General features: G+C 47.9%; 1 protein-coding gene across 3 annotated transcripts in view; it reads left to right on the top strand.

Annotated features, from left to right (window-relative positions):
* The window catches only part of ZZEF1 (zinc finger ZZ-type and EF-hand domain containing 1), a 108,978-nt gene extending 88,519 nt beyond the window's left edge, over positions 1-20,459 (top strand). For all 3 annotated transcript variants that reach the window (XM_057714160.1, XM_057714161.1, XM_057714162.1), the window contains 12 exons: positions 1,110-1,229; positions 2,582-2,773; positions 3,955-4,055; positions 5,368-5,503; positions 5,600-5,959; positions 6,821-6,964; positions 8,493-8,661; positions 8,830-8,928; positions 9,357-9,522; positions 15,172-15,325; positions 15,926-15,997; positions 17,813-20,459. In XM_057714160.1, coding sequence (XP_057570143.1) covers positions 1,110-1,229; positions 2,582-2,773; positions 3,955-4,055; positions 5,368-5,503; positions 5,600-5,959; positions 6,821-6,964; positions 8,493-8,661; positions 8,830-8,928; positions 9,357-9,522; positions 15,172-15,325; positions 15,926-15,997; positions 17,813-17,893 — 1,794 coding nt within the window. In that variant the 3' untranslated portion in view covers positions 17,894-20,459. The remainder of the gene's footprint in view (positions 1-1,109; positions 1,230-2,581; positions 2,774-3,954; positions 4,056-5,367; positions 5,504-5,599; positions 5,960-6,820; positions 6,965-8,492; positions 8,662-8,829; positions 8,929-9,356; positions 9,523-15,171; positions 15,326-15,925; positions 15,998-17,812) is intronic.
* The last annotated feature ends 369 nt before the right edge of the window (positions 20,460-20,828 follow it).

Raw genomic sequence — 20,828 nt, forward strand, 5'->3', positions numbered from 1 at the left:
CAGTGGAGTGAGAGAAGGCGGACAGATTAACGAGCTGGGCGATAATTGACCTGGAGATGGGAAGCCTTGGCTTGTGGGGAACATGATTCCTCTCCTGCCTTAGGGGGCACCGATAGTGAGGATCTTCCCAACAGAACTAGCTGCGGGAGAAGAATTTCATCTGGAAAGTTTATGAGTTCCCTGACTTTGGCTTCACTGGCGAGGAGGTGATGGAAGGACTTAAGCACCACAGGGAGATTGGACTAGATGGCATTTCAGCTCTGGCCCAGCCCTGAGAGTTTATATTTTTAGGTTCGAGATCGCACATCTGCTGTTCGTTGATGTCATGGCATTTATCACAATCCACTCTTGTTTAGCTGTTTGCATTACAGTAGGGAAGAGAAAACAAACCCCCTGAGGGCAGAGACCATTTCTGTCTTTGACTCCTTCATTCCGTAAATATTTGTTGAGCACCAGGGGCCAGATGGAACCGACCGAGTACGTAGCATTGAACGAGAAAGAAGGTCCCTGCTGTCACGGAGCTTTCAGCCTAAACTGCAAGGGAGACAGCAAGGAGCCTGCAAGGAAAACCGCCATGAGTCAGAAAGAGCCTTTCTGAGGGAGTGAACTCTGGGGTGATAGATAAGGAGTCTGGGCAGAACATGACATCCTGGGAGAGAGCAACTCCAGGCCTGCCTGTCGGGGAGCAGAAGGGACACCCTAGGGCTTCAGGACAGTGCCAAGGAGGAAGGGAGACTACAGAGGCAGGCAGGGAGGCTGCAGCTGTGAATAAGGGACTCAGATTTCAGGCTGCAGGGCAGTGGGAAGCTTTTGGAAGGTAGAGAGCAGGAGAGGGACATAAAACCGCTGTGCTTAGCACAGGGCTCAGCACATAGAATGCACGAGGCTTCAGAAATACTTGTTGAGTGAACGAATTAGAGAGTGAACAGACTTGGGTTATGGCTCAGGTTCAGAGTTTCATCCTTCCCGTTGACTCTGGAATTTTCACCAGAAGGTGAACTTGGGCCAGTAGCTGCGACTGGGCTCTGACAGAGGCCTGCTTCTCCCCAAGTGACCCTTACCTCCTTCACTCCGAGGCAGTTGCAAATCATTCTTTTTCTGTTTGGCAGGCTCATGGTTTTGAAGAGACCCATGCTACCTTCCTTCAGACTGATCTGCTGAAGCTACTGGTGAAGAAGTGCAGCAAAGGGACCGGCTTCAGTAAAACATGGCTCCTGCGGGACCTGGAAGTAAGGGGCAGGCTTCCTGCTGCAGATTTATTGGCCTGGGAGTTAGAACCACCAGTCAGTTACAGCCGGTTCTGCCCCGTGCACTCTCATCCAGTGCAGTTGTTAAAACAGTGTCTTATATTTGTCTTCCCTTTTGGAAATAGAGATTAGGACACCTGTCCTCCCTTGTCAGGGAAAATGAATTTGATGTTTGTTCAAAGAATATTGGAAGAGAAGTGTTTTGTGGAAACACACGGTTAATCATTATATCATGGTAATAAATCTGCCCTTGAATAATTGTTTCCCTTTAAAGTTCCTTTGAGCTAAAATCAGTCTCTAAATTTGTCTTCATTTATGTTTATTTAATGTAGGATTTTAGTTGATAATTTTCATTTTATTACTCTTCCCCATAGGCCTCAGGTTTTTCTTAGTGGAATCACTGTGGTTCCCTGGGGCGTTTCTGCGCCAAGTGCCAGCTTCAGGTCAGGAAGGGCTGCTGCTGTATGGGAGGTGCTCAGTTGGCCATTCTCAGTCACACGGAGGCCTGCACTCCAGCACACAGCTCTCAGTTGCCACAAGAGGATTTGGTTAGGTTTTAGGAAAATACGCTAAAACATATTAATGGATAACTTAGTGAGCATTTGAGCTCTTGTTCAGGAAATATTTTAAATTAAATTTTTTTTATATTCAAAAACTTGTATTTTTTACATTCGGAAAATTTGAAAAATAGAAAAGAAAGAAAAACTCCAAATTTCATCCCCCCCCAACACAGCTACCATTAGTATTATGTGTGTTTCCTTTTTCTAATTTCTTTCCTTCTGTGTTTGTGTTACATACATAGATTTAGACTGTAGAATGAAGCACACTGTTGAAATAAATTGAGGTCATGTGCTGGCCATTTTCCTAAATTGTTAGTTTTCATCATGACCATTTTTAATGGCTTTGGATGGTCCATAAAGATGGATTTCAGTTTTTTGCCTCATTATTAAATGCTTTGTTGACTGTATTGTGAGCGTAACTTTTTACGCATTTTACATTATTCCTAAAAGGTGAGTTACCAGGTCAGATGTTATGAACATTTGTACAGCTCTTTACATTTCACCGAAATGCCTTCTAAAAGGATGATATCAACTTACACTGCCAGTGGCAAAGTTAATGAACACAAAGGTCCCTTGTAGTTTTAGCATTTCTTTGATTATAAGTACAGTTGAAGATGCTTTCATATTTCTTTACTAATTTTGCCTTCTTTTTGTGAATTCTGATGTCTTTTAAAAAGGTTAGGTCAAATATCTTCTACCCTTTGAGAGTTAAAGATCTCACCCACTAAAACAAACACTCATGTTCCTGCCCTGCCTGATTTTCTTTCTATGTAGATTTTGTCCATCATGCTGTACTCCTCAAAAAAGGAAATCAACACCCTGGCTGAGCATGGAGAGCTGGAGCTGGATGAGCGAGGGGAGCAGGAGGAGGAGGTGGAACGGTCAGTCAGCAGCCCGGCTGAGCCAGAGCAGAAAAAGCTAGACCCTCTCGAGAGCCTGGACGAGCCCACCAGAATATGTTTCTTGGTACGTTCTTGGGTCATGGTGTGGATTGAGGAAGGGACTCTAAGGAGTGGATTCTCTTTGGCTTGGACTGTGTTTTGGCCTCCACATGAAAATGCTCCAGACTGATGTTATGAGAATGCACTTTCTGAAGACTCAGTCTATATTGTGCAGAGTTGATCCAGAAGGATGGAAAAGCCCTTACAACAGTAGGTTCTTTTTTTGGCTGCTTTGGATCTTTTTTGCTGCTCGCGGGCTTTCTCTAGTTGTGGCGAGCAGGAGTTACTCTTTGTTGCAGTTCATGGCCTTCTCATTGCAGCAGCTTCTCTTGTTGTGGAACACAGGCCCTACAGCGTTCCGGCTCAGTAGTTGTGGCTTGCAGGCTCTGGAGCACAGGCTCGTAGTTGTGGCACACGGGCTTAGTTGCTCTGCGGCATGTGGGATCTTCCTGGACCAGAGCTCGAACCCTGGCAGGCAGATTCCTAACCACTGTGCCACCAGGGAAGTCCCACAACAGGGGTTCTTAATGTTTGTGGGTCATGGACCCAAAAACTTAATTAGATCATTTATCCTACAAACTACACGTGCAAATGCTTTTGTAAAATTTTGCATATAATTTCAGGCCCACCCATAAGTCCCCAAATGACAGTCTGTCCTCATACTTTCTTAGACACAGTCCTACTTTCCCTGGATAATCCACTCTTCCTCAGAATATTGTGAAAATGGGCAAGGGCTTGGATTTCAGAGGGTCTAATCACGTGAAGAGTAAACAGAGTGTGGGACGGATGTAAGGAAAACAAGTACAGTTTTTAAAAACATCAGAAGGAAATCCAGTACTTAGATTTATGTACCACTTATCAAACTTGAGTGCAAGGCAGCTACTACAAAGAAGCTGGCAGTGAATACAATTTGGTGGGTAGTTATTGACTATTAGCATTATATTTTGTTGGCATGACTTTTTTTTTTTTTTTTATGTTTCCGTGTTTTATATTTTCCTTTGAATTTATAACAGTAATGCAGATTTTACAGTCCATGTTTTAGGGCTTATAATCTTACATGCATGAAGTGCCCATGTGATGTTCTTAAATTATAACTTGTGGTAACTTTAGAAGATAATTGTTTTATCACTTTTGAGTTTAGATCATCAGTAATGTCTTAAAGCAGCTTAAGTTGTCTCTCTTCTGCTTCCTCCTCGTGGCCTCCAGATGGCTCACGATGCCCTCAACGCCCCCCTGCACATTCTCCGGGCCATATATGAACTGCAGATGAAGAGGACCGACTCTTTCTTCCTGGAGGTTCAGAAGAGGTAAGGGACATTTAGATGCAGCTGAAGTATAGTGAGTAAGGGAACGAGTGAGGGCAGGACTCTGTTTACCTCCTGCCAATGAGATCTGGATAAAAGCTCCTGAAGGACCGAAGAGCAGCTGGTTTTCAGTTCTTCAGGCAGCGACATGGAAGCTGGCTGTGACACAGCGCACGGCTCATCTTTGAGTCCTGTTGTTTGCTCCTCCTTCAGGAAGAACTTTATATTTGTAGTCGGCCTCTTAAACTCATTATGGGTTTACACAGACACCAAGGTTTCTCTCCCATGTCAGCCCAGGGAGCAAATAGTACAGAGCAGGACTTTCTGGTACATTCCGGTCAGAAGTGTCCTTTGTTTGTTTTTTCACTTCTGTAGATTATTTTCGTGTTTTTTTCCTCAGGGATCATTATAAAATTAACAATATATTCTTCCTCTTAGCCCGGAAGTTCAGAGCTAGTTCTTGGGCTCAGCTGTTAAATTTCTGGAGGGCTTTATGTTTCTGCAACTAATCTCCTCCTCCATCCCCCACATCCTAATTTTGACTCCCTATTCTAATTTATATCCAATTCCAATTTAGTTTGCTTTTGTTATTTCACATTTCTATTTTCCCATGTGTATTTCTTATCTCCTGCCTCCAATCCTTTGTGAGATGAAGCAGGATTGCATCAGTTAGGGCACAGAAATATCATGGTCAAGGAAGATGGAGTTTGTTTTTCCCCTTACGGCACAGTCCAGAGGTAGGCTGCAGCCCAGGGGGGGTGGGCAGTCTGCTTCACAAGGGACCCTGTGCCCCCACAGGTGCTGTCCCCGTCTGTGTCATCAGGGCCAGCTCCCCCACACCAGCTCTGTTCCAGCCCAGAGGAAAGGGGGCAGGTGGAGAAAGGAGCTCATCCTCAGCCCAGCCGTTTGAGGGCAGGCTGTGGAAATGGCACACGTTACCTCACTGGCCTCCCACTGGCGTGACCCTAGTTGCATTGCTGTATTTAGCTGCTAGGAGGACTGGGAACCGTGTCCCCTGCTGGGTGATTGTGTATCTTGCTGAAACTTCAGGGAACTTTGTTTCTAAATGAAAGGAGGAAAGGATCCTAAGGGACAGTTTGCATCTCTGCTGCAGGCACATGGGTGTGCGTGCACATTTGTGTGCACGAATAGTTGAACACCGTGAAGCTAGTGTGTAAAACGTGGAACGTAATAACGTATTGCAGAATAACAGGAAAATAACTCTGATCAGCATTTCTGCAGGTCTCACTGCAAGTTGAACTCTTGCCTTTCTGTAACTCAGGTGCCCAACTTCGTGCTCCTTCCTTCTCCTCAGGTTTGACGGGGATGAGCTCACCACGGATGAAAGGATACGGACCCTGGCTCAGAGGTGGCAGCCCAGCAGGAGTCTGAGACTGGACGAGCAGAGCGCCAAGGCCGTGGATACAGACATGATTATCTTACCGTGCTTGGTATGTCGCCCCACCTGGGAAGCAAGGTGTCTGCCCCGCCCTCACCCCAGTGGTGAGAAGGCCAGGCCTCTGTGACGGTGGTCTTTGGGCTTGCAGTCCCGGCCCGCACGCTGCGACCAGGCCACCGCCGAGTCAAACCCCGTGACCCAGAAGCTGATCTCCAGCACAGAGAGCGAACTGCAGCAGAGCTACGCCAAGCAGCGGCGCAGCAAGAGCGCCGCCCTCCTGCACAAGGAGCTCAACTGCAAGAGCAAGAGGGCCATCCGGGACTACCTCTTCCGCGTGAACGAGGCCACAGCCGTCCTGTACGCCCGCCACGTGCTCGCATCCCTGCTCGCCGAGTGGCCAGGGCACGTGCCCGTGAGCGAGGACATCCTGGAGCTGAGCGGCCCTGCCCACATGACCTACATTCTGGATATGTTCATGCAGCTGGAAGAGAAGCACCAGTGGGAGAAGGTAATGAGGCAGCCAGGCTGGGCAGTCCCTCCACTCCCTCCTCCTGTGTCCCCCCGACCCCGCTCCGGGGGGCTGAACAGGCTTCCTCTAGCGAGTGCCGTCCTGGAGTGAGGCTACCTGTGTGGCTGTATGGCCCCCCGACAGGTGTGAATGCAGTGAAGGCAGGGTCGGGTCACCGTTGAGCTTTCCCAGGTACTGGCCTGGAGCCGAGCTCACGGCGCAGGCAGTCTTGGTGCCCAGAGAGAGTTTGGAATAACAGTCCCACGAAGCCTGCCCTCGCGGTTTTCCTTTTTTGTTTCCGCACTTACGAGCCTGACTCTCCTTGCTAGCCTGTCTCTGCTCATGTCCCCTGGGGTCTCACATAGTGTGTTGTCCAGGGGACAGGGTTAATTATGATACTGTTCCCATAATACAGGAAGCCTTCCAGGAAGGTTTATGTCTTGTGTTTCAAACCATCATTTCTAGACAGTCTGTCAGCTCTTACACCTGTGTTACATCGTGACCCAGAGAGAGTTTTATTGGTAAAGAAAAAGCCCTGGACAAGACTCCCAGCTTCTGGGTTGCAGACATGGGATCTTACCAGAGTCTCTGCATTCGCTTAAGTCCAGTGGTCTAATTTTAAGTTTCAAGTTGACAAATGGTGACAATCTTTTGTTTGTTTTTAAATCAAATCTTCAACTTGGTCTTTTAAAGTAGTTTTGGCTTAGCAAACTTTCTCAGGGCTGGAAGCACGTCTCCCGTCTCCTGCTGTGAGAACCAGGGGACCCACACAGCAGAACTCAGGAGCCCTGGGCACGGTCTCTAGCTGAGCTACACAGTTTCGTCGCCTTCCTCCCATGTTTCCTGCCTGTGTCCCGCCAGATCCTGCAGAAGGTGCTCCAGGGCTGCCGAGAGAACATGCTGGGGACCATGGCCCTGGCTGCCTGCCAGTTCATGGAGGAGCCAGGAATGGAGGTGCAAGTGAGGGAGTCCAAGCACCCGTATAACAACAACACCAACTTTGAGGTACGGTCCAGGATCGGCCAGGCTCGCCCAGCCTCAGGGCATGCGGCTGGCAGGACCCGCAAGGGCTGCCAAGTAGCATGAATCTCATCAGCTCCCACTGCAGCTCTTTCCCCCTGGACAGACCTGGCCTAGAAAGTGCTCCCTTAGTCTCAGCAGTCTGCCTCCCTGACGCCACTCCCGGGAATCTATACAAACAAGTCCTGTCTTCTCGTGACCTTGTTTTAATAGAAAGCGACAGGCCACCCGGCCCTGGAGGAGCTATCACTCTCCCCGCAGCAGGCTCCTTGGAGTGAGGCCGCCGTGCCTCTGGCAGAGACTCAGGGTGTGGGTCTAGGTTCAGCCCTCACTCTGTCCATCTCCTGGTGACCTGGCCACACCTTGGAGACTCCCACCCCTTTGTTTAATTACCCAGAACCGAAAGGCCTCATTTCTTCCATCCTCAACTCTGTACTTAGACAGAGAGAGGTAGGAATTTGGATGAGGCAGGAGGGGGCGGCCTCAGTTATTCTCCTTGACCCAGTGCTGCTTGTGTTTCTTCAGCTTTTTTCAAAATGTTGGAGCTGGCAAGCCATAAGCCTCTGCGTAGCAACAGTGGTGGGTGACAGGGAAGCTAATCCAGAACGTGGTTGTTGCCTGCTGAGATTTTGTTTTGCAGAAGTATCAGCCTCCTCACTCTCTACCTTTTAAGCCTCTTTTCTCCCCTGGTTCCTGGGCTGTGACCACACTACCCCAGCCCCGCGTGGACACATCTAGTGAGCTACCAGGTTCTCCCTTGGAGGGATCACCTTACCTTCCCCACTGCCCTGACTTCTCCCCTTCCCTGGGCCCCTCTGGCTGCTGCTCTGTGATCCCCCGCTGCTGGCCTGCCCTGGCCCTGGCCTCGCTGCACACCAGCTGTCAGTGATCCTGGTACAGCACAGGCCTAATCGAGGCTTTCTCCTGCTTACAACCTTCCCAGGGCTCCCCCTGCTGTCCAGACAAGCCTCAAGGCCTCATTTTAGCACAAGCGGCCTTCTCCATCTCTCCCTGCAGGGTCACGTCACCCCTGTCCCCATCTCCCTAGCATATGTGCACACAGAGCCCACCCTTTACCTCAGACACGTCAAGCTCCTTGTTCTTATTCCTTGAACACGTCAGGCTTTCCAGTGCTGTTTCCTTTGCCTGAAATGTACCCACATGTGCTCGTCTCCCTCTCACCTGCCTCCTGCCATTCCTTCCTCCTGGACAGGCTGCTCCTGTCCTCCTCCATCTTCACAGCAACCCGAGCATCCCTTCACTGGGACTCTTTTCTGCCCTCGCCTCCCCTCCTCTCCTTCGAGCTGTGCCCCAGTGTTCAGTGTGCTTCCTGCCGTATTTGCAGCCTGCGTGCTGCTCCCCTGCCCAGCTGGGCCGAGAGCTTCTGGAGGGCAGGGGCTGTAACTCACTCCCTCTTCCGTGCCCAGTTTTAAATGCAGGACTTGGCACATGAAGCCCTCAGCCACTGTCCAGTGACCAGGGATGACTGGAGTGTCCTTGTTTCCCCTCCTAGGATAAAGTTCACATTCCTGGTGCAATCTACCTCTCAATCAAATTCGATCCTCAGTGCAATACAGAGGAAGGCTGTGATGAGCTAGCCATGTCCAGCAGCAGTGACTTTCAGCAGGACCGACACAACTTCAGTGGGTCTCAACAGAAGTGGAAAGATTTTGAGCTTCCAGGTAGTAAATAAATACTTAAGTTATATAGACTCTTAACGTTGAGTACTGAGAAGGGAAGCTGTTGAAGGATTTAAAGCTGGGTTGAATCTGTTTCAGTGGAAAGCCCTCCCTTGCCTTTCCCTGTTGCCGCAGCACCCTGACCAGTCTCTGGTTCTCGTTGTGCCCCAGGAGACACTCTGTACTACCGCTTTACCTCCGACATGAGCAACACTGAGTGGGGCTACAAGTTCACTGTGACGGCCGGACACCTTGGGCGATTCCAGACAGGTGTGTGCCCTAGTCTTTCCATTTGCACGGTCTTCCTGCCCAGGACCCTTTGTGGGGTCGGTGCCATTATGTCACTGGTCACTGGTCTTTGTTAAAATCATGGCAGGTACTTTTCTCTGAGACTTCAATGAATTTGTCTCACAAGGCCCACGCATGTCACTCATGAATGTGCTAGAGTTGGCAGGTGGTAACTTCTGAGTGGCCAGATAGAAGTGCCATCTGTCAGGACCCAGGAAAGATGCTTGTTCTCTTAGAATTTGCCAGGGCATTTGCAAAAAAGGAAGAACTGAAAATGTTCCTATGTTGTTTTTTTACATAAGGCATAGTTTCAGGCAAAATTTAAATGAAATCGCAGTGGTTTCATCCTATGTATTAAAACTTGAGCAGTTTATATTTTTTGAATGTCTGTGTTTTGTGGGGGTTTCCAGGATTCGAGATTTTGAAACAGATGCTGTCAGAAGAAAGAGTTGTGCCGCATCTTCCATTGGCCAAGATTTGGGAATGGCTGGTGGGCGTGGCCTGTCGCCAGACTGGTCATCAGCGGTTAAAGGCCATCCACCTGCTCCTGAGGATCGTGCGATGCTGCAGCCACACGTGAGTTGCCTTCTGGGTATGAGTCCTTTACAGGGTGTTTGTATTGCGAATATCTCCCCCACTTCGGAGCTTGCCATTCACTCCGTTATCGGTGTCTTTGATGAAAGAAGTTTTAATGTCTTTCAGTTCATCGGCTCATTTCCTTTTTGATAGAGCTTTCATTGTCCTGTTTAGGAAGTTTTTGCCTTACTTGACCTTGGGGTCATGGAGGTAAAGCTTAATTATTTTTTCTTCCATATTTAGGTCTGCAATCCATATGGAATGAATTTTAGTGTGTGATTTTAAGGGTTAGGGTCAAGCTTCGCTTTTTCTCACATAGATCTCCACTTGACTTGAAAGCCCCACCTTTCCTCTCACCACACTCCAGTGCCATCTTTGTCACAGAGAAGGTGTCTGTATACACATGGATCCATCCCTGAGAGCTTTTGTTCCATTGGTCTTTTTGGTTGTCTTTGTGCCAGTACCACACTGTCTTAAATACTGTAGCTTTATAGCAAATTTACGTATCTAGCAGTATAAATCCTTCAACCTGGTTCTTTATCTTCAAGATAGTCCAGGCTATTTTGACCCTGCATGTGCATGTAAATTTTAGAATTAGTTTTTTTCTTTTTTTGCCTCTAGCTTTTTAAAAAATTAACTTTATTTATTTATTTATTTGCTGTGTTGGGTCTTTGTTGCTGCGCACAGGCTTTCTTTAGTTGCAGCGAGCGAGGGTTACTCTTCTTTGTGGTATATGGGCTTCTCATTGCAGTGGCTTCTCTTGTTGTGGAGCATGGGCTCTAGGGTGCGTGAGCTTCAGCAGTTGCAGCATGTGGGCTCAGTAGTTGTAGCGCACAGGCTTAGTTGTTCTGCGGCGTGTGGGATCTTCCTGAAGCAGGGATTGAACCCGTGTACAGTGCATTGGCAGGTGGATTCTTTTTTTTTTTTTTTAAATAATTGCTTTACACTTTTGTGCCAGTTTTTGAGGTACACCAAAGTGAATCAGCTGTATTTATACATATATCCCCATGTCCCCACTCTCCCATGACTCCCTCCCACCCTCCTTATCCTGGCCCTCTAAGTCATTGCCCATCATCGAGTTTATCTCCCTATGTTATGCAGCAGCTTCCCACTAGCTATCTGTTTTACATTTGTTAGCATATATATGTCAGTGCTATTCTCTTACTTCGTCCCAGCTTCCCCTTCGCACCCCCCAACCCCGTATCCTCAAGTCCGTTCGCTACATCTGCATCTTTATTCTTGCCCTGTCACTGGGTTTATCAGTACCATTTTTTTAGATTCCATATATATGAGTTAGCATATGGTATTTGTTTTTCTCATTCTGGCTTACTTCGCTCTGTATGACAGTCTCTAGGTCTATCCACCTCATTACAAATAACTCAGTTTCATTCCTTTTTATGGCTAATATTCCATTGTATATATGTGCCACATCTTCTTTATCCATTCATCTGTTGATGGGCATTTAGGTTGCTTCCATGTCCTGGCCATTGTAAATAGTGCTGCAGTGAACACTGGGGTATGTGTTTCTTTTTGGATTATGGTTTTCTCTGGGTATATGGCAGGCAGATTCTTAACCTCTGTGCCACCAGGGAAGTCCCAGTATTTGTCTTTATCTGGGTTATTTCACTTAGCATAATGCCCTCCAGTTTCACCCATGTTGTTGGAAATGGCAGGATTTCCTTTTTTCTCATAGCTGAATAATATTTCATTGTGTATATATACACCATATTGTCTTTATCCATTTGTTCATTGACAGGCATTGTTTCCAGACACTGTCTATTAGGAATAATGCTGCAGTGAACATAGGAGTACTGATAATCTCTTTGAGATAATCATTTTATTTCTTTTGGATATACCCAGAGGTGGGATTGTTGGATCATTTAGTAGTTCTGTCTTTAATTTCTTGAGGAACTTCCATACTGTTTTGCATAATGGCTGTACCAGTTTACATTCCCACCAACAGTGTACAAGGGTTCTCTCTTCTCCACATCCTTCCTAGCATTTGTTATCTCTTATCTTTTTGATGGGAGCCATCCTAACACAGGTGAGGTGATATCTCCTTGTGGTTTTGATCTGCATTTCCCTGATGATTAGTAATATTGAGCACCTTTTCATGTACCTGTTGGCTGTTTGTATGCCTTCTTTGGAAAGATGTCTCTTCAAGTCCTTTGCTTATTTTTTTAATTGGGTTATTTTTTTGCTATTGAGTTGTATGAGTTCCTTGTGCATTTTGGATATTAACTTCTTATCAGATATATGATTTGCAAATACTTTCTCCTAGTCCGAAGGATGCCTTTTCACTTTGTTGATTGTTTTCCTTGCATGCAGAAGGTTTTTAGTTTGATGTAGTTCCACTTGTTTATTTTTGCTTTGATGTCAAATGTAAAAAATCATTGCCAGAAAAAAAAAATATTAAGGGGACTTCCCTAGTGGTCCAGTGGTTAAGACTCTGCACTTCCACTGCAGGGAGTACAGGTTCCCTGGTTGGGGAGCTAGGATCCTGCATACCATGCAGCGTGGCAAAAAAAATTTTTTTAAATATCATTGCCAAGACCAATGTCAAGGAGCTTACAGCCTATGTTTTCTTTTAGGAATTTTACATTTTCAGGTCTTCCATTCAAGTCTTTAATCCATTTGGAGTTGATTTGTGTATGGTGCAAGACAGGGGTCCAGTTTCATTCTTTTGCATGTGGATATCCAGTTTTCCCAAAACAGTTTATTGAATGGTGAAAATATTCTTTCTTCATCACATATTCTTGGTGCTTTAGTCAAAAATTAATTGACCATATATTCACGGTTTTATTTCTTGGCTCTCTGTTCTGTTCCATTGATCTATATGTCTTTTTTTATGCCAATACCAACACCATACTGTTTTGATTACTATATCTTTGTGGTATAGTTTAAAAATCAGGGAATGTGATGCCTCCAGCTTTGTTCTTCTTTCTCAAGATTGCTTTGGCTATTTGGGTACTTTCGTAGTTCCATATAAATTTTAGGATTGTTTTTTCTGTTTCTGTGGAACATGCCAAATTTGGTAGGGATTACTGTAGATTGCTTTGAATACTATGAACATTTTAACAGTATTAATTCTTCCAATCCATGAACACAGAATATCTGTCCATTTATTTTTGTCTTCAGTTTCTTTCATCAGTGTTTTATAGTTTTCAGTGTAGATCTTTCATTTCCTTTGTTAAATTTATTCCTAAGTATTTTATTTCTTGGATCCTATTGTAAATGGGATTGTTTTCTTAATTCCTCTTCCTGATAGTTCATTGTTAGTGTATAGAAATGCAATTGATTCTTCTTTATTGATTTCATATCCTGTAACTTTACTGAATGTGTTTATTAGTTCTAACAGTTTTTTGGTGGAGTCTTTAGGATTTTCTGTGTATGATATCATGGCATATGTAAACAGACAATTTTACTTCTTGATTTCCAATGTAGGTACCTCTTAATTCTTTTTCTTGCCTAATTGCTCAGGCTAGGACTTCCAGTACTATGTTGAATAGAAGCGGCAAGAGTGAACATCCTTGTCTTGTTCCTGATTAGTTTGTTTTTCTCTATACACACATGTGCACTCCTCTCACCTGATGGGATTTTGACTCTTTAGAGCAATCTGAAAAAAATCAAGGCCTTTAGAACATTGAGTTCTCTAAAACATAGTCCTCCATTGTGTAAGTCTTAGTAATGTTTTGTAGTTTTCTACCTAGAGGACTTGCACAGCATTTTGTTAGATTTACTCCTAGGTATTTAATGTTTTTGATGCAATTGTAATTGGTAATTAAATTTGTTTCTTTTTCATTGTTTCTGCTGATATGTAATTACTTTTTATGTATTGCCCTTGTGTCCAGCGACCTTGCTCTATTTGTTAATTCTAAGTATATGTGCAGATTATTCAGTGCAAAGTCATGTTATCTACAAATAGTAAGCTTTATTTCTTCCTCTCCATAGAAACTTTTCGCTTTTTCCATTTTGCACTAGCTGGGACCTCCAGTAGAGTGTTGAATGGAACTGGGGATTGAAGACATAATTGTCTCAGAGGGAAGGTGTTGGTGACTGTGCCACGCACATCATCCGTGCACTCAGCCCCCACCCTCCTTGCTCAGAGCCCCACCCTTTTCCAGCATCTTTAAGGCACCCAGACTCACAGAATGCTGGTCAGAGTGGAGTGATGGTATTCAAAGTAACGGGGTGTCATCTTGTGTAATATAGAGCTGTTATTCAAAAAATAAAGGACTCTCCAAGTCAGGGAAGAGAAAGTGATGACTCGTGTAGTCAGTCTATGTACAGGCTGGCAGGAGGGAGGGAGAGAGGGAAAGCCGGGCGTGATTGCTGCCACCACTGTGTCTTCATACGCAGATATCAGGGGCCACTTGGCCCACGGGGCTTAGTTCTGTTCTTGTGAGCGCGGCTTCCGGTCAGAACTGTCTGGTTGAGTGATGTGTATGAAACATGTCCCATCTCTACTGTCTTCAGACTGGAGGGCCCTTCCTGGCTGCATTGTGGATGCATTCCTGCAGTGTGCTGGCCATCGCCGACCCTCCTTCCGGTGGGGACCCTCCCGCAGCCCCTCGGTCCCAGGGGCCGAGACTGGAGGGGGCAGAGGGGAAGGGCAGCCCCCAGGGAACGGGTGGCCAGCAGAAGAACTGCCTCAGTTCTGCCACAGGCATGAGCCACTCAGGTGCAGTTTGCTTCCCACTCTAGTACTTTCCTGAAAACTCAGCTGTAAAGCTGTCTCTTTAAATCAAAGCACATTTTCCCATTGGTTTACTTTATGAAGACTTATTCCTCTAAGAGAAAGTGATTGGCTCCAAGATTACACTTAAATGTACAGAATTCTTTAAAATCATCTATTAAAGAGAAAAAGCAAAATTTTATAAATGTATAAAATCATGTAGTAAGTCCCAGAATCATAATATTTCTCCTCTGAAGGATGTTAAAGTACAACCTCCTTCTGAGTAAAAAAAAAAAAAAATCAGTGCAGTCTTAACAGGGGTCTGTCCAGTGAAAAAGATTCTGCTTTACTTAGAAAGATTTCTGACCTGAGCAACTTTTTATAAGCGTATTTCTTGTTTTATGAGTCTAAGATCATAACAGTGGTTGCCATTATCTTTCAAATCAGTTTTTTTTTTCTTTCTGATAACTAAAGCAATGAGCATTGTAGAAAATCTAGAAAACTGACAGGGACAGCCACTGATAACATTTTTGGTATGTTTATTTACTGTTGGTCTTAATATGGTCACACAATGCTATATATGCCATTTTAAAATTTTTACATTTTATATTGCGTTTCTTGCTCTTTTCCACTTAGCATTTATCTTGAGATTTTTCCCCTGTCGTTGGAAGCTCTTCTTAACAACCGTTTTTAAAGATGCACAGTTGAGTCACATGAATGTGCTTGAGGGTCTCCTTTTTCCCCAGAGTCCTGATTTCAAGTTGAGATTCTGCCTCTTTTTTTACTTGCCATTGGTGAATATTTGGGGCTGTTTTGTGGTGGGTGCGAAGGGGCAATGACTGGAGCTGTCTTGTCCCGACTTTACTAGCTGGGGGGTAGGGGGAGCATCACAGCTGCAGTTCTCAGCAGCTACCCTCTGTCTGTCTGATGTCTGCTGGGCGTGATCCCAGCAAAGCAAACCCCTCCTCCCACAGCGACCTCTGTGACCTCACGCTGTTGAAGCCCTTGTGGCAGCTCTTCACCCAGATGGAGTACAGCCTGTCCGAGGACGTGACACAGCCTGGCCTCCTCCTGCCCCTGCATCGCGCCCTCACTGAGCTCTTCTTTGTCACTGAGAACCGTGCCCAGGTGAGGGCCTGTCCTGCCTCCCCGCCAGGTTCTGTGCTTCTGCTGCCTCTGCTGCCCGGGGCCAGGGCTGGGCCTCAGATAACAGCCCCCGGCGAGCCTGGGGGTGTCCTGGGGGTCCCAGCAGAGCTGCACAGGGAGACAGGTGTGGCCTGGGGCCTGGGGCTCCCCTCTCCCACTCCAGGAAGCTGGGTCCGCCCTGAGATTGCCTGTTTGTTCAGGCCTGATGCCAGAGGGGGAAACTGCCCTGGATTGACCCTTGACAGCAGTGAGTTTGGGAAAATAAACCAACGGGTTCTTTCTTCTTCCTCTTTTCCCTCCCCTCAGCACAGTAGACTCATTGACCTCATTGACCGTGAGAAATGAAAGGGCCTTTCAGAGCTCTTAGCTTAACCCCTCGTTTTATAGTGAGGAGACCGCGGGTGAGTCAGGATACCTGGCTGCCCCTTCGTCCCGCTCCTTGCGTGTCTCCCAAGGAAAGCAGGCAGTGAGGTGCCGGTGGAGTGGGCAGCAGGGTCCTACCCGAAGCTTCTGTGGTTGTGGGGCGTGGGTGGGCGTCCCCAGCAGGTGGCCTCTGACAGCTGCACCCTGCTCTCTCCGCAGGAGCTCGGCCTGCTGCAGGATTACCTGCTGGCCTTAACCACCAACGACCACCTTCTCCGCTGTGCGGCACAGGTACGCCCCTCCTCCCTGTGGCGGCCGTGTGTCGTCCCCCCACCCAGCGGCACCAGTGCAGACTCCACCCTGGGTTTACATGCAGCTCTCTTCCGAGTCAGCCACTTCCTGCTGGTGTTGCAGAGAGCAGCCGAGCCCCATTCATCAGTGTCGCTCACATTAAACTGTGTGGTCAGTAGACACTAGCAAGAATTTGTGTCTTTTAAACCAAAACAACCAGTGCCTTAAATTTATAGTTTGGCCGATCCCTGAAGTTTCCGTAGAGTTAGATTTCAGATATTTTTGGATGTAACTTTCTTCCCTGGTTGGAGAATTCCTCTCTGACAGCTGTTGGGTCTCAGGGCCGCTTTACACTTTTCAGTTATTGAGGATCTGCAAAAGCTTTTGTTCATGTGCATTATATATGTTGATATATACTGTTAGAAATTAAATTAGATTTTAAACTTAGAAATTAAAATGTTAAACACTTATTTATCCATTTACTTTTTAAAATAATAATCTCATTCTATTTAACATTACAGTTGTGAAAAAAAAACTGTATTTTTCAAAACAAAATAATTTTTGAGAAGGGTAGTGTTGTGTTCCGTTTTTGCAGATCTCTTTAATGTCTGCCTTCATAGAAGACAGCTGGATTGTTCGCAGATCTGATTCTGCTTTCAGTGGTTGTATCATCACACAGTAGCCTCCAGAAAACGCCACTGCATACTCGTGAGAGTGTGAAAGTGAAAAAAGCAAAATAATGTCTTGGTGTTATTGTGAAAATGGTTTTCACGCTGTAGAGGCCCTGAAATGGTCTGGGGAACCCCCAGCCCCAGACTACAGTTTGAGAACCTCAGGCTTACAGACTCCGTCAATATCGTAGAGCATGTGGTCTGTGTCCACAGTGGACGGATGGGGACACTGAGGCTCAGAGAAGGGAGAGATTTGCCCTAGGTCTCACTTGAGGGGGCCTCCAGCTGGGACTCACCAGCAGAGCCCTGCACTCTGTTCCTGGCAGATTTTCTCAGTGAACCTGTGGTCCTCCTACAAGAAAGGGTCAGAGTGCCTGCTTAGAAGCGGGCGTCCCCCCATCCACCACGCAGGGCTGTGAATTGTCCTGAGACTCGTAGGTAGGGTGAAAACTCCCTCACCTCCTAACAGATGCCTGCCAGCATTGCCACCACCACCCATGGGGTCACAACACACAAAGAAATCTTGACATTTGACCATTTTGAAACCAAAAGCTTGACATTGAGTATTCCTGTGGGCTCCTCCCTCTGGCCTGCCCTTGTGTCCAGTCTCCGAACCCTCCTTCTGACCCCCCCTACAGCCTGTCCACTTTGCGGGACCAGTGCTCTCTGCCTTTTCTCCCTGCCTGCACCTCTTCCTCCCCCAGCCACCCCGGCTCCTGCTGCCTTGTCTTGGAGACCAGCCTCGGCCTGGCTCCAGGGTGTCTTCCTTCCTAGCGTTGCTTCCGGGGGCCCCACCAGTGGCTGTTGGCTTCTTCCCTTCTGCACCGTGTGCTGCTGTCCCCACTCCCTGAAGAGCTTTCCCACACCCCCTACAGATGTGTCCTCTGAGCCCCCAGCGTCGCACCTGCTCCTCTCTCAGGGCTGTGATGATTCTACCTACATTTGGCGTTTCCGTGTGGTCTCGAGAGCTTTGTCTTTCACTCTAGACTGTGGTCCCCCAGGGGAGGGGATCCACGTCTGGCTCGCATCTGCCTCTCCCCTGCCCCCCTCAAGTTCTCAGCTGAGGGTCTTGTTCTTTCAGCACTTAGTGACCCAGCAGGTGACTGGTTCTTGGCATTGGTGATGACTCTTTCTCCCTCCACAGGCTCTGCAGAACATCGCTGCTATCAGCCTGGCCATCAACTACCCAAACAAGGCCACCCGCCTCTGGAATGTTGAGTGTTAGCCCTTGGTATGGTGTGCGTGGAACTAGCTAATCTGTCCACGAGGATCTCAGAGCAGGTGCCTGAACTCATTCGGGAGGATTCCTGTGGCATCGGTGCCTGGCTATCCTTGAACTCCCCTTTCCACCCCAACTAGAATGCCAAGCAGCCACGTCTCCAAGAACGTCCCATGTTACAGGCGAGGCACTGCACGTACCATAGCATGTGAGGATAAGCAGAGCAGTGTGAAATTATTCAGAAAGGGTAGGCAGCAGGCCCTTGAGAAGGGTGTTCAGAGGCCAGCCTCCTCCAGGGTCTGTCCCTGCAGAAGCCGCAGCCCCAGGAAGACCTGGCCGCAGCCGCTCTGGAAAGGGCTCTGTCTCCATTGAGATAGAACTGCCTGCACTTGCCCTTCAGGGGAAGACAGGGTGTGCCCAGGGCGGCCTTTCTCAGCAGGACCTGCAGCAGTAGCCCGGCCTGGGAGCTCCTCTTTTGCCTTTGCTTCCTGAGACTGGGTCATCCAAACCAAAACCAGTGAGAGCCCCCCGGACCACCACCTGGTCCCCACCATTCAGCACGGGGCCCGCTGCTGCGCTGGTCCCCTGCGTAGCCTCGGCCATCCCAGAGAAATCCTTGGTGAGGACAAGTGCCCTTGGGAACAGCCAGCTGGCCGCCAGGCGAGTCCACCCCTGCACTGCTCCCAGCACAGCCATGTGGTTTTCGTTGTCGTTCTGACACATTTCAGTTTCCACCTCATGTTCTTAGAAAGAACCACACTGACTCCCTTGAGAGCGCCTTGGGGGCATGACCAGTGGATCGGTCACTCGGGACAGACTGGTTTGTGTGACAGTAGCAGAACTTGAAGAATACTCTCTGGCTTCTGTACCTAAAGACTTGACGTGTTATCAGAGGAGATCTTGTTTTAGAAGTAAAAACAAACAGACAGAAAAACCCACATGCTTGCGTTTCTGCTCCACAGTCGTGGTAATCCATCACGTCCACCCCTGGGACTCTCCGTGGTTATTTGGCTGTCACTTGTCTGGCAATAACTGCAGTAGTTCTCATGGATGCTGTTTTCCACTTTTCTGTTCATGGTTGTAGACTTGCCCTGACGTGCTGATTATTATTCTCTTTCCAAAGCCATGCTTTGGAGCGTGAGGCCAGGTTGGCACATGGGCCGTAGACAAGCCTCAGTGGGACTCGTTGCTTGAAGAATGTTAGAGCCACAGCTGCCATTGGAGGGCGGGGGTCTGGGCCCGAGCATGTCCCCCCACACAGGGCCAAACCCAAGGGAGGCTCATCATAGCCAAGGCCAAGTTGAGCAGATCAGCACTGCTGTGGCCTCGGAAGCCCCCTCCACAGGGCCCAAGACTGCAGGTCCCAGGAACACCTTACTGCAGGAGCACTTGGGCCTTCTGGGTTAGGAGGCCGAGGTGCAGTGACCTTCTGCAGCCCTAGAATTGGATTCTCAGCCCAGCCCCAAGCTGCGTGTGGAGCCATAACGGAAGGAAGAATTCAAAGGAGACAGAAACAAACAGGACAGGTCCTGAAGCTCTGTGACCTAAAGCCCATCGTCCTGACGTCGGCAAGGCGCGGGCCTGGCTCGGTGTCCCACAGTGTTGGGGTATGAGTAGCCGGGCTCTGCTGGCTTAGTAGAAACCCCTTTCTCGTCTTTTGCTCTGCCTGCATCCCCAGAGAAGGGTCCACACGCCATACCACCCGGACCGGGGTGGGTCTCGCAGTGAGGAGGGAAATCACAGAGAAGCCCCGGCTTGGGAGGAGAGGTCCGTGCCGCGGGCTCAGGCTCGCGAACAGGCTGCCCAGAAGGTCGACACGGAGATGGCGCACTCGCTGCGTACCCTCGCCGTGCCCCCCACGCTCCTCCGTGCCTCAGACTGACAGCAGGGCAGAGGGCACACCCGTCGTGGCAGCAGCCACCAGCTCTGCTCCCCATCCTTCCACTAGGAAGGTAAACTGTAAATAAACACTGGACTCCTCATAGCTTCTCTCTATACACCGCCCTTGCTATTATGGTCTCTCTCTGTTCAGTTTGCGTAGAATAAGCCTCAGTTTCCCCTCCACACACAACTGCTGCTCTCTCCTGGCAGGGCCCTGCCCAGCCCAGCACCCCTGCGTCCCACCTGCCTCTGCTTCCAGCCACTGGGTGTCGCTGCTGAGCCAGGCCCTGCTCCACTGGTCAGGCCAGCAGCATCCGAAAGAGCGATTTCCATCAAGACCAACATCCCTCTGATCCTTCTTAGGAGGCGGGACTGCCTGGAATGAGATAAAACTGGCAGGAATGAAGGTGTTGTGGAAACATGTGCCTAATCTATAAAGAAATCTGTTCCAAACCATGTATATTGTACAGACAGACGCTGTTCCTAACGAGGAGTGACTTATTTTCATCGTTTTTAATTTGTTTTCTTACGGGTTTACGATTTTGAATTTTTCTTATTTGGTTGAAAGGAAGAATTTTGATTATATCAGCTGAGTAAGTTCAGCCTGTAAAAAGGATGTTAAGGTGTGGGTAAAATATGCAAATGAAGAGAAATATATTGTACAAATTCTATATAAAAAGGTATACTTGTGTGTGGGCTTTTCTTTTTTTCCCCTCCTTCCCCTCCTTCTGCCTCTCTCATGAAGATGATACCTGGCGTTTCTACCAAGTCCATACTGATGGCATTTCTGGAGTCCTAAGGCGTTGGGGTAGAAAGAAGTCTGAAAGATTCTTAGCTCCGATACCCCTTCCAGCTGCACCTCCTGCCTTGTCTGCAGCCCTGCAGGAGACATCCCTCCCCTCAGATCTATGCTCTGGGAGCTTATGCTTAGCCCCTGCTCCCTGGACCTGTCCCTCCACACGGCTGCTTTGCACATATGCTGTCCCCCCAGTCACCTCCTCTCCAGCCACGCATCCCAGCTGCATCCCAGGCACTCCTCACCTCTTGTAGCTCACAGGGC

The sequence above is a fragment of the Hippopotamus amphibius genome, chromosome 17, assembly GCF_030028045.1.
Source record: "Hippopotamus amphibius kiboko isolate mHipAmp2 chromosome 17, mHipAmp2.hap2, whole genome shotgun sequence".
Lineage (NCBI taxonomy): Eukaryota > Metazoa > Chordata > Mammalia > Artiodactyla > Hippopotamidae > Hippopotamus > Hippopotamus amphibius.